Source organism: Carassius gibelio, chromosome A7 (assembly GCF_023724105.1).
Source record: "Carassius gibelio isolate Cgi1373 ecotype wild population from Czech Republic chromosome A7, carGib1.2-hapl.c, whole genome shotgun sequence".
Classification (NCBI taxonomy): Eukaryota; Metazoa; Chordata; class Actinopteri; order Cypriniformes; family Cyprinidae; genus Carassius; species Carassius gibelio.
The window spans coordinates 1313081-1325499 of NC_068377.1; the positions used below are offsets into that span (position 1 = coordinate 1313081).

A 12419-nucleotide genomic window follows, 5' to 3' on the forward strand; every position below is an offset into this window, starting at 1 on the left:
AACTCTTTAACAGTGTAAAAAACTCAGTATGCATGAAATAGCATTTCACCCCCCCTTTAAACTCATCTTTGCCTAACTTTCGCTCTTCCTGCAACTTGTGTGAATTATATTGTGTTTATATGTTAGATTAGTTTATTTATATTATAGTTTATTTTTATTATTCATATTGAAAAGAGAATATGAATAATAACGTGAAACGTGAACGAGTCAGTCTATTGTTCGTTATCTGGCTCTGCTCGGTGTTCATCTTCACAGCAGTTCAGTCAGTGTACTGTTTGAGTAAATGCATTACTCCGGGATATTGGTTTGTTTGAACTCAGAGGGAGTGTCAGCCACATTAAGAAAGTGAACAGCTTAAGTCATTTGTGGATTAATGCTTATTGGAGACACGAACCGTTTAAAACGATTCAGTTCGATTTGGTGAACTGAATGATTCGTTCGCGAACCGGAAATCCAGACTGCTGTGTTTTGAACTCTCTCACAACAGACACGGAAGACAAGACAATGCTGAATAAAGTCGTTGTTTTTGCTATTTTTGGACCAAAATGTATTTTCGATGCTTAAAAAAATTCCAACGGACCCTCTGATGTCACATGGACTACTTTGATGATGTTTTTCTTACCTTTCTGGACATGGACAGTAGACCGTACACACAGCTTCAATCGAGGGACTGAGAGCTCTCGGACTAAATCTAAAATATCTTAAACTGTCTTCCTAAGATAAAAGGAGGCCTTACATGTTTGGAACAGCATAAGGGTGAGTTATTAATGACATAATTTTCATTTTTGGTCGAACTAACCCTTCAAGCAAAAATTGTATCACAGATGCAAACTTTATTAGCCTACTACCTTTTTTTCTCTCTCTTCCGAAAATATGAACTTTCAACCTATTTCTGAATTATGTACAGTCTAATGTCCAACCTTTTTTTCTATGACACAGAGACATTTTACATGAATTAAAAACAACAATATTAACATGTCAGTCTGTGGCCTTTCTCCACAATGTCAGCATTGATTCAAAACAGATCATTCTAGCCATGTTAGTTTTCAAACTATAGTTTATCTTAACCGGATGACAACAATCCCGGTAAAAAGTTAAAATGACAAATTAATTTTCTCTACGAGTTTTATGTGTATGTATATATAACTACTCAACATTTTTTTAATGCAGTTGTCATAATGACAGCTTTATGAACTCCACTGTCTCCAATGTTTATCAAATGTTCAACAGTTTATTCAACATTATTGCAACTTTATTAACATGGGAAAAGTGTGGATGATAACATCCTGAAAAAAAAAAAAAAAAAAAAAAAAAAAAAAAATTTACATCTGCTTGAAATGAAATAGTAATTTTGCTGTTGCAACTAAAATAACATGCAGTGACACAACATTGGTGAAAAATGAATTTTCTGCAACTTTTATTCTGAGACTATGTCCAGCCCCTTATAGCAATATGTAATAATGTGTATTGTAGGAGCAGATCTAATATAAACTGGTGACCTGTTTCAGAGTTTAGGACCCACGACAGAAAAGACAAGTTCACTTCTGTTTGAGTTCTCTGGGATCATTGAGTGACCGAGGAGAACCGGATCGAAGAGCTGGAGAAGGGTTATGTGGAGAAGCTCAGATAGATAAGAGGGGGCTCAGATGTTAGGGACGTAAAAACAAAAACTAGGGGTTTGAACTCTGAACCGGACAGAGAACAATCAGCACGAAGTGAGACCAGGTCTGTTATGATGAAGTCCTCATTGATTGAAGTGACTGCAGAAATCTGATTTATGTAATTATTGGACCAAATGCTGAGCTGAAACAGTTTAAGGAGTTAAGCTTAGAGTGTTCAAGAGAAAGATCAGGGTTTTCTAAAAGACGTGCAAAACTCTTCCTGCTCTCATATATATGTAATTTTATAGTTTTTGTAACTTAGGAGATGATGACAAGCTCCAGACACAGACTCCGGGAGGAGCGGACAGACTGTGCTTCAATCAGGACGAAAACAGAGACTGAAGGAAACACTGCACACGTCCCTCAGTGATGACCATCGACCTAAACTGACTTTCAGACTGTTTGCTGGACACACAGATGAAGATTTCAGTCTGTATCAACCTTTTCACTTAAACATGGCATCGAATTTACACGAGACTTTTCCTCCGTGACTTCTGCTCGCGTTTGATTAGTTCTGACGGAGACACAATAAACATTTCCTCGTCGAGTCTTTTACTCTCCAAAGAAAGCCAAGAACCTCTGATTGGTGTTCTCGTTGTTTCCACTGCTCCAAACTATTTTAGCACTCGAGTTTTGTCCTTAAATGTAGAAGAAGAAAACACAAGCGCGAGCGGCTCGCGGAAGCGCGCAGAAACAGAGAGGGCGGGTTGAGTCTGTAAGGTTCTCATGTGTTAAATAAGAGCGCGGCGCTGGTCATCTGCTGTTCATTGCTTAAACTAGACAGCGTTTGATTTGTTGATTTCACTAAATACTCTACAAGCAGAGAGAGATGGCAGAAACCGCCCCAGCTGCAGCCGCCCCGCCGGCCAAAGCGCCCAAGAAGAAGTCCGCCGCTAAAGCCAAGAAAGCAGGTCCAGCCGTCGGTGATCTGATCGTTAAAACCGTGTCCGCATCCAAGGAGAGGAGCGGCGTGTCTCTCGCTGCTCTGAAGAAAGCTCTCGCCGCCGGCGGCTACGACGTGGAGAAGAAAAACTCCCGCATCAAGCTCGCCATCAAGAGCCTGGTGACTAAAGGCATCCTGCTGCAGGTCAAAGGAACCGGCGCCTCCGGATCCTTCAAGATCAGCAAGAAGGAGACCGAGACCAAGAAGAAGCCGGCGAAGAAAGCGGCTCCTAAAGCCAAGAAGCCCGCGGCCAAGAAACCCGCTGCTGCCAAGAAGCCCAAGAGCGCAGCGGCAAAGAAGCCCGCCGCTAAGAAATCCCCCAAGAAGGCCAAGAAACCCGCTGCCGCCGCCAAGAAGGCCACGAAGAGCCCCAAGAAGGCGAAGAAGCCCGCGGCGCCCAAGAAAGCAGCCAAGAGCCCCAAAAAGACCAAGGCCGCCAAACCCAAGACAGCGAAGCCTAAAGCTGCCAAGCCTAAAAAGGCAGCTCCCAAGAAGAAGTAAAAACCTGCTGTTTTATTCCCCAACGGCTCTTTTCAGAGCCACCCACAAACTCGAAAGAAAGAGCAAATTATTTGTGGAATTAAGGTAAGGTTAAGAAATCTAACTAACTTAAACTTAATTAGCAAAGTAAATAAAACTGCAGATACAACATGACAATCCCATCATCAAGTCATTCTCCATCTCTGTACACTGCAGGCAACACAATAAACGGAAAAGAACAAATACACGTTACACACAGCAGCAGAGATTAAAGAGCTTCCGAATCGTTTTGTAGAACACAGTCATTACTGATCTCACACTAAATCAACACCCGACTACTGCAAATACCATCTCCTGGATGTTCCTCATAGTACTAAATCATTTTTAATTTTGCCTTTGTTCTCCATTATTTCCGATCATGTTATTAATCCTGTTTTTATCATCCACAGTGATATCAGCTCCCCAGCAGAGCACTGCACAGAACAGAAGAGGCTTTAATGACACAGCAATTGAACTTCTTAAATATAATAATCTTGACTATTTATATTTTCTGACAATAGATTGTCAGCGGTATTACTGCTTCCTCGTGTTTTAAATAAAAAAATCATCACACCATGTATCAAGAAGCTGAACATCTCTTCTATTTGTCCAAACCAATATTTTATTTTATTAGACCCACAACTTCAATGTCAGAAAAAATAAATCAAATCCCTGTTTTTAGATACTGACACAAAAAGAGTAACTTATCTAGCATGAACTAATCATATGAGCAGCACACAATGAAAGTGTGAACGAGTGCTAGTCAGATTGTAAGAGCAGACTGATGGAGCCAAGAAGTGTCTCCAGTCATTGTGTTCTTGTTGACGTTGGTGTCGGAAATGAGTCGACTGCTTTGTACTAAACAGTGTCTTTGACTGCAGTCATTACTTGTTCAGGTAAATCAATACATGTTGGCATGAGTGTTATCTGTTGACGTCATCTTGATGTCGTCCTGCAGGATGTTTCTGTGACCCTGACAGTCATCTTCTTCTGTCTCCTAACAGTCATGCAAGAGCAACTGCAGAGCTCATGAAGAACAAGGGTCAACTCTGTAAATACTGAAGCATTATATATTTTTAGCAAAGAAAATAATAATTATTAAAAACTTATTTATTTAAAAAACTTATATTTAAAACTTATGCTAAGCTTATAATTGTTTTTCAGTATACCAAAGAAATGTGTAAGAATGATCTACATGTATTTAGAAAAACCACAGAGTAAAAGGGACATTACATTCAGCCAAGTATGGTGACCTATACTCAGAATTCGTGTTCTGCATTTAAACCCATCCAAATTGCACACACACACACACACACACACACACACACACACACACACACACACACACACGGAGCAGGGTATCATTTTTGCTGCAGCGCCCGGAGAGCAGTTGGGGGTTCAGTGCCTTGCTCAAGGACACCCCAGTCTCACTCTAGAGTGAAACTCTATAAACACTAGACCACGACTTCCCAGTAACAGACATATTAAAATTGACAGATTTAATGGATCATTGATCTAAATTTAATTAGATTAAAAATATGGGATCAATGCTTTTTGCCTTGACAATTACTTGAGAATACTTTAGCACACTTTTAGCATTTATTGAAAGTTTTCTGTCATGTTCTTAAAGCTGCACAATCCGCGCGCCTGCTGTGGAGGCGTGGCTTTGGAGGGCGGTGTTGGAAGTTCAGTGATTGGTTTGAAATCTTACAGACCCTAAACCAATGAGCGACTCGCACGCTCTTTTAAATACAGTAGAGCGGGGATTCCGTTATCACTGTTTCTGCATTACGAACGTAGAAATATTTTAGTCTCAACAATGAGTGGAAGAGGTAAAACCGGAGGCAAAGCGAGAGCGAAGGCCAAGACTCGCTCCTCCAGAGCAGGGCTGCAGTTCCCCGTCGGTCGTGTTCACAGACTTCTCCGCAAAGGAAACTACGCAGAGCGCGTCGGTGCTGGAGCTCCCGTCTATCTGGCGGCTGTGCTCGAGTATCTGACCGCTGAGATCCTGGAGTTGGCTGGAAACGCCGCGAGAGACAACAAGAAGACCCGCATCATTCCCCGTCACCTGCAGCTGGCGGTGCGCAATGATGAGGAGCTCAACAAACTCCTGGGTCGAGTGACCATCGCTCAGGGCGGCGTGCTGCCCAACATCCAGGCCGTGCTGCTGCCCAAGAAGACCGAGAAACCTGCCAAAGCCAAGTAATCAGAGTCCGCTCTGTTTCTCAAACACAAAGGCTCTTTTAAGAGCCACCCATTTTATCTCTTATAGAGCGCTTTTCTGATTGTATAGTTTATCCATAAATAAATGTACCTAACCACATATGCACCACATCAACTGAATTATATCGTATTGTTTCAGGTACAATTATTAACATAATGGCTATTCTGCGGCTATGTTGAGTACTTGTGATAAGAGTAAGCAAAAACTATTTGCTATGGTTACATATATTCATACACCCATACATACTCGAGAGCCTAAAAGGGAAGAAAAAAAAAAAAGAATAAAAAAAAAAAAGTTACACACAAAGATTATTAAGTCTCTGTTGCACATGCAACTGTAGATAGCATGTTGTGAGAGAGAAATTTAAGTAATCCATTAAATCCATGTTAACTGATATATTGCTTTGATATTATGAAATGCTATGTTCACATGTGAGGCCTGCTGGGTCTGAGATGATGTCACAATCACCTGCTCGTAGACAGTCTATGGTATAGACATATCAAGTATGTATCACACATGAGGTATATATGGTGTTAGAGACATGGGAAAAAAATGGGCTGAAGAGTACAAAAGAAGAGATGTGTGCTCACTTGTTTTTGTCACACACACGGCGGAGCTCACTGCTTTATTGTCTTATCTTCTTGAAAGAATCATAAAATTGACCGAGTTTTATATTTAATAACAAAAAATATATAAAGATATATATGTGCTTTTTCTTTATTTGTTTCCTCCCTTTCCAGCTTGTACTTATTTGAACAAAGCCTAAAACTTGGTATTTCAAGCACTTCCTGTGCTGCTGTGTTTGCCTCCTTAAGAAGAATCGCTAAGGATAAAAGCTTCTATATAAAAGCTAAATGTAGTGTAGTGTTTGATCCGTGAAGTAATAAGCAGAACAACGCATTTTGAGCGGGAAACCTAAACAGTTCCCCGTTTGAAAACAGGGGAGGCGCACTCATTGGCTAGCAGTCCAGTGTAAACGTCACACATCAGCCAATCACAAGCTTCTGGACCTTGACGCCACCCTAAAAAGCTTTAAAAGCAGTTGTGTTACGCTCGCGGTTATACTCGTAAGTGATTAGACTGCAGCGATGGCAAGAACCAAGCAGACCGCTCGTAAATCCACCGGTGGTAAAGCCCCGAGGAAGCAGCTCGCTACTAAAGCCGCCCGGAAGAGCGCCCCAGCCACCGGCGGCGTCAAGAAGCCCCACCGTTACAGGCCCGGGACCGTGGCTCTCCGAGAGATCCGCCGCTATCAGAAGTCCACCGAGCTGCTGATCCGCAAACTGCCTTTCCAGCGTCTGGTGCGAGAGATCGCTCAGGATTTCAAGACGGACCTGCGCTTCCAGAGCTCCGCTGTCATGGCCCTGCAGGAGTCCAGCGAGGCTTACCTGGTCGGCCTGTTCGAGGACACCAACCTGTGCGCCATCCACGCCAAGAGGGTCACCATCATGCCCAAAGACATCCAGCTGGCCCGCCGCATCCGCGGAGAGCGCGCTTAAACCCGCCGCTGCGTCAGCCGCATCACACCCCAAAGGCTCTTTTAAGAGCCACCCACATCACTCTCAATGAGACGGTTTCCACTGGAACAAATGGAAAGTTCTACAAAAAAAGAAAAAAAAGTTTGTTTAATGTATAAATAGATAGAATTTTGTTATAAATTAAAGTAGTCAATTTAGCAGCACTGATTTGTTAAAAGGCCATCTTCAGTTTAATTCTGTAACTTAATTTAAAGAATCTTGTATGTAAATGTTCATTTAAAAAGACATAAGAATACGTATGTTTTACAACACCCACAGGCGGAAATTAAGAAAAAAAGTGTATGGCGTTATTTTTTAGTCAAAAGTTATGAGGGTGTAAGACATGCTCACGAGCACATTGTTATTTGAACTTAATTTCATCCAGGTTTTTTTTTTTTTTTAAAACATCTATTTATAATTATTTTTGACCTATTTCACAATTATTTCAATCTCCAAACTGTTTTAGATAGTTCTGCATTGCTTCTTACGCTTTTCTGAAAAAGTGTTGGATTGTGCTCGGTTCTCGCCGACACACACGGAAGCGACATGACTGCATTTTCTGCAACAAAACACAGCAGCGCAGATTACGGTTCACTGGAGTGAGCCGGTTTCATGTTTTTATGGACATTTTATATTTTAACATCTGTAAACAAATATTACACGTAAATACTAGTAGTGATTTTTTTTTTTTTTTTACTTTTAAATAAGATTAGGCTTAAAGTAATGTCAACAATTTTTTTTTTTTTTTTTTTTTTCTCAAATATTTTGGTGGGTCGTGAAATATATTACACTTGTCTAGGTGGGTCGTAGAATTGAAAAGTTTGGGAACCCATGCTCTAGACAACCATGATTTGAAAGTCAAAGCATATTTTTTATTATTTATTTATTTTGCTAAGACATTACATTAAACACATGCAGTACAGTGCCACCTACTGAACTGGATGATAAAGCAATGGTTTAGGACCGCAGTTATAAGACCCAGGTGGTTTAGTTTGTACATTCATTGAAGACATTTAATCTCAGGGGTATTTTTATTATATTTTATAAAATGAGTTTTTAATTTAAAATACATCAAAAACAAAATTGAAACAATTTACACAAAACAAATTACAAATGTATATCAATCTTTTAACAATTGAAGAAGTGAAGTCTTAGTATCTTGAATTACTGTATATTGATTAACCTTAAGTTTAACTAATATGCTCGTTATCAGGTAAAATAAAGATGGAATCAGAATATGCTGTCACTAAATGATATAGCCAGATATTGCAATGGTTGAAGAGAGGCAAGACAAATATACATTTTTATATATATAATTTGTGCAAGAACAAAAGCACCAAAAAAACACCCATCAGTTGCTGCACATGGCTGTTAGGCTTCAACTTTGAGAGTCTGAGAGAGAGAGAGACTGTAGTAAAAAGTTGCCTAATTATTCTTATCCTGTAGATTTATGTAGTTTCCTGCTCACGTAATCGACTTGTTTCCTCCAACCCCAAATCATCAAAACCTCCCAATAATTTAGTTGTTGACATTTGAGTCACCCCAGTAGATTCTATAATAATTTCTGATAAACCCTTATGGTATAATTTTATACCACAAAAATAAATAAATAAATAAATAAATAAATACAAAATTATTTGTTTAAATTACACCAATTAGCATAAACAATTACACCATTATTTGCATTCTTAATCAATGAATTAAAATATGAGTGAGAGAGAACTATGTTTGTGTCATCAGCAAACATTATTGGAGTAAAAATATTTTAAACATGCTACAAGTCATAAGAAATCACACAGGCTGTTTGTACTGGGTTTGAGCTCCGTCACTATATTCTTTTTATCGACTATTTTTTATCTTAAAGATACATTTTATGCACCATCGTTTCCGTTTCTATAACGTGTGAATATATTCTCTATCGTATTCTACAACAAAAACAAACACAGAGCCTCGTGATCACTAGTTTATTGTAGATTCTACAGCGTCTAATACTTCAGTTTCATGCATCGCACCCAAAGATAAACTGCAGTGCTTTACAACCATAGGACAGGAAGAGCTAAATAAACTTATCACTGTATCTAAACCAACAACATGTTTATTAGATCCTGTACCCACTAAATTACGGAAAGAGCTGTTACCTGTAGCCGAAGAACCGCTTCTCAATATCATTACCTCATCGTTATCTTTAGGTCACGTCCCAAAACCATTCAAGCTGGCGGTTATCAAGCCTCTTATTAAGAAACCAAAACTAGATCCTAGTGTACTTTCAAATTATAAGCCTATTTCAAATCTTCCATTTATGTCTAAAATTTTAGAAAAAGTTGTCTGCTTAATTGAGCACCTTCCTACATAAAAATGATCTGTATGAAGAATTTCAGTCAGGTTTCAGACCTGATAGCACAGAAACTGCACTTTTTAAAATTACAAATGACCTGCTCCTTGCGTCAGACCAAGGCTGCATCTCATTTCTAGTCTTACTTGATCTTAGTGCTGCGTTCAACACCATAGATCATGACATACTCATAGATCGATTACAAAACTATACAGGTATTCAAGGGCAGGCTCTAAGATGGTTTAGATCCTACCTGTCCGATCGCTACCATTTTTTTTTCTTAAATAGGGTGTCATCTCATTTATTATCAGTAAAATATGGAGTGCCACAAGGATCCGTCCTAGGTCCCCTTCTATTTTCCATTTACATGTTGCCGCTTGGTAATATTATTAGAAAATACAGAATTAGCTTCCACTGTTATGCTGATGATACTCAGCTATATATCTCAACGAGACCAGATGAAACTTCTCAATTATCTAAGCTTACAGAGTGTGTTAAAAATGTAAAAGATTGGATGACCAATAATTTTCTCCAATTAAATTCGGATAAGACAGAGATACTAATTATTGGACCAAAAACACTACACAGAATCTTGTAGATTACAATCTGCAACTAGACGGATGTACTGTTACTTCCTCTACAGTCAGAAATCTGGGTGTTATATTAGACAGCAATTTGTCTTTTAAAAATCATATTTCCCATGTTACAAAAACTGCATTCTTCCATCTTAGAAACATTGCCAAGCTACGAAACATGTTATCTGTTTCTGATGCAGAAAAGCTAGTTCATGCATTCATGACCTCTAGACTGGACTATTGTAATGCACTTCTAGGTGGTTGTCCTGCTTCGTCAATAAACAAGCTACAGGTCGTCCAAAATGCAGCAGCTAGAGTCCTTACCAGGTCAAGAAAATATGATCATATTACCCCAATTTTACAGTCTCTGCACTGGCTACCTATTAATTTCGTATAAGGTACAAATTATCATTACTTACAATCCATCACGCTCCCTAAGGTCACAAAACGCTGGACTTTTGGCCATTCCTAGGATAGCAAAGTCCACTAAAGGAGGTAGAGCTTTCTCACATTTGGCTCCCAAACTCTAGAATATCCTTCCTGATAATGTTCGGGGTTCAGACACACTCTCTCTGTTTAAATCTAAATTAAAAACACATCTCTTTCACCAAGCATTCGAATAATGTATCTCTTAATGTGTGAGTGTAGTTGTATCTGATCAAATTTGCATTCTTATTCTTTAGCTTGGATTAAACTAATTAATTGTACTTGGTTGGAACAGCAGCTATGCTAATGATGTCTCTATGTGTTTCTCTGTTTCTGCTGGGATCTTCATCCCGTGGTAACTAGGATTTACACAAGCTCCAGTCTGGATCCAGAACACCTGAGAAGAGATGATGCTGACCCTCAGAGGACATCAGATGATGCTAACCCTGAATCAACAACAGAACTAACAAATATTGCTACAAGTGTGACTGCATCATACAATAATTGCTGTTAATAATGTTCATCGTCTGGCATGGCAAAATAGATATAGATCTATAGATATAGCTATAGATCTGTGGATTATCTGAATTAAACAGATTAAACACTTTAGCTATTGTTAAATCCTCTGGTACAATGCCTGTTTTCAAAGAAAGAGAAAAAAAAAATGTGAACAAATGGCTGCAATATTGAACATACCAGGTTTTTTCTTTTTCAAGAAAAAATAGAAATAACAGGAACATTTCCTGATGTATAATCCAGGGATACAATATTACCAGTAGATATTATGATCTTAAATCTGTTTGAAGAATTAATTATGTTTTGTACACAATTGTTAAAAATGTCTTTCTGTTTGTTGAAGCAAGGTTCTGTAGAAGTGTTTCTGCTGCTCCAACACTTCTCAACATTTTCATCTGATGTTGTTTGTAGCCATGGTTTGTTCAACAAGACCTGTTTGGCCCAAAGATCTCCTGAAGACGAAACCTACACAAAGTACGTACAAAGTCTGGGATATTTCTATTTAAAGAAGATTGGACTGTTCTTAGCACAATCATCAAAGATTTATTCATTTATTTACTTGATGCGGGATTCTTCAGATTATTGTTTGACTGCAAACCTTACACAAGTTAAAAAAAAAAACACTTCAGCAGTCATCTCAGCTGGACGGGCTTTGAACTGATCCCAATGCGTGTAAACATGATGAAGATGATCTTGTAAATGCTTTAAAACATTGATTTTAATATGAAACACAGGGCAGACATTAAACCTCATTGTTTCCTGCTCTAACTAGCGAAGGGGGAGCATTATGTGGCTCGCTCTGGTTTCACTCAGGTCCTGTAAGCAGATGTAAAAAACCTCCCTGCAGCACTCGTCTCTTATTCGTTTTCGTCGTTCGACTGAAACAAGAAACTTCATCATCATGTCTGGAAGAGGCAAAGGCGGTAAAGGACTCGGGAAAGGAGGCGCTAAGCGTCACCGTAAAGTGCTTCGCGATAACATCCAGGGAATCACAAAACCCGCCATTCGTCGTCTAGCTCGCCGCGGCGGAGTCAAGCGCATCTCCGGTCTGATCTACGAGGAGACTCGCGGTGTGCTGAAGGTGTTCCTGGAGAACGTGATCCGCGACGCCGTCACCTACACCGAGCACGCCAAGAGAAAGACCGTCACCGCCATGGACGTTGTGTACGCGCTCAAACGACAGGGACGCACCTTGTACGGCTTCGGAGGATAAACCGCCACAGATCCGAGAACAAACCCAACGGCTCTTTTAAGAGCCACCCACACTCTCACTTAAAGAGACAAAAGTTTAGTTCTTATTGGTACTGTTCGTGAAAATTAATACGATGTCTGTCTATGAACATTATAGTTGCGAGTCATTTAATTAGAATATCATCAAAAACATCGGTTCAGTAATTCCATTAAAAAATGAAACTTGAACATTATGTTCACGCACACACTCACATAAAGAGATTTGAGTTTTATGTTGTCTATATCGATAGAAGTGGAAATCTGCATTGATGAGGGGGAACTCGGATCATCTTTATTTGATTCTCTAACTTTAACACTCACTATTCTAATTCTATTATTTAATTTAATAATTTAATTCGAATTGTTTTTACTCCTAGCATAGTCAAAACATTATTGTTTTTTTTAAAGAGCCGTTTGAGAGCCAAAAGAGCCGGCTCTTTTCAGTGAGCTGAGTCAAACGAGCCGGCTCACGAAAA

At 39.3% G+C, this 12419-nt stretch overlaps 3 protein-coding genes across 3 annotated transcripts; all 3 read left to right on the forward strand.

Annotated features, from left to right (window-relative positions):
* The first annotated feature begins 2425 nt into the window (after positions 1-2425).
* LOC128017603 (histone H1-like) lies at positions 2426-3407 on the forward strand. The gene has a single exon (XM_052603048.1). It carries the CDS (start codon positions 2491-2493, stop codon positions 3103-3105), a length of 615 nt encoding a protein of 204 aa, XP_052459008.1. The 5' UTR covers positions 2426-2490; the 3' UTR covers positions 3106-3407.
* A 1505-nt stretch (positions 3408-4912) lies between these two features.
* Positions 4913-5618, forward strand: LOC128017644 (histone H2A-like). Its single transcript, XM_052603090.1, has one exon. The coding sequence runs from the start codon at positions 4943-4945 to the stop codon at positions 5327-5329; it is 387 nt and encodes a 128-aa protein (XP_052459050.1). The 5' UTR covers positions 4913-4942; the 3' UTR covers positions 5330-5618.
* A 763-nt stretch (positions 5619-6381) lies between these two features.
* On the forward strand, positions 6382-11996 carry LOC128017669 (histone H3-like). Its single transcript, XM_052603116.1, has 2 exons — positions 6382-6764; positions 11602-11996. The coding sequence occupies exons 1-2, from the start codon at positions 6436-6438 to the stop codon at positions 11924-11926; spliced, it is 654 nt and encodes a 217-aa protein (XP_052459076.1). The 5' UTR covers positions 6382-6435; the 3' UTR covers positions 11927-11996.
* Positions 11997-12419: the final 423 nt, after the last annotated feature.

Coding starts and splice junctions, on each gene's coding strand:
- LOC128017644 (XM_052603090.1), top strand. CDS start 4,943: ATGAGTGGAAGAGGTAAAACCGGAGGCAAAGCGAGAGCGAAGGCCAAG.
- LOC128017603 (XM_052603048.1), top strand. CDS start 2,491: ATGGCAGAAACCGCCCCAGCTGCAGCCGCCCCGCCGGCCAAAGCGCCC.
- LOC128017669 (XM_052603116.1), top strand. CDS start 6,436: ATGGCAAGAACCAAGCAGACCGCTCGTAAATCCACCGGTGGTAAAGCC. Junction 6,765..11,601: donor CTGTTCGAGGACACCAACCT/GTGCGCCATCCA, acceptor GACTGAAACAAG/AAACTTCATCATCATGTCTG.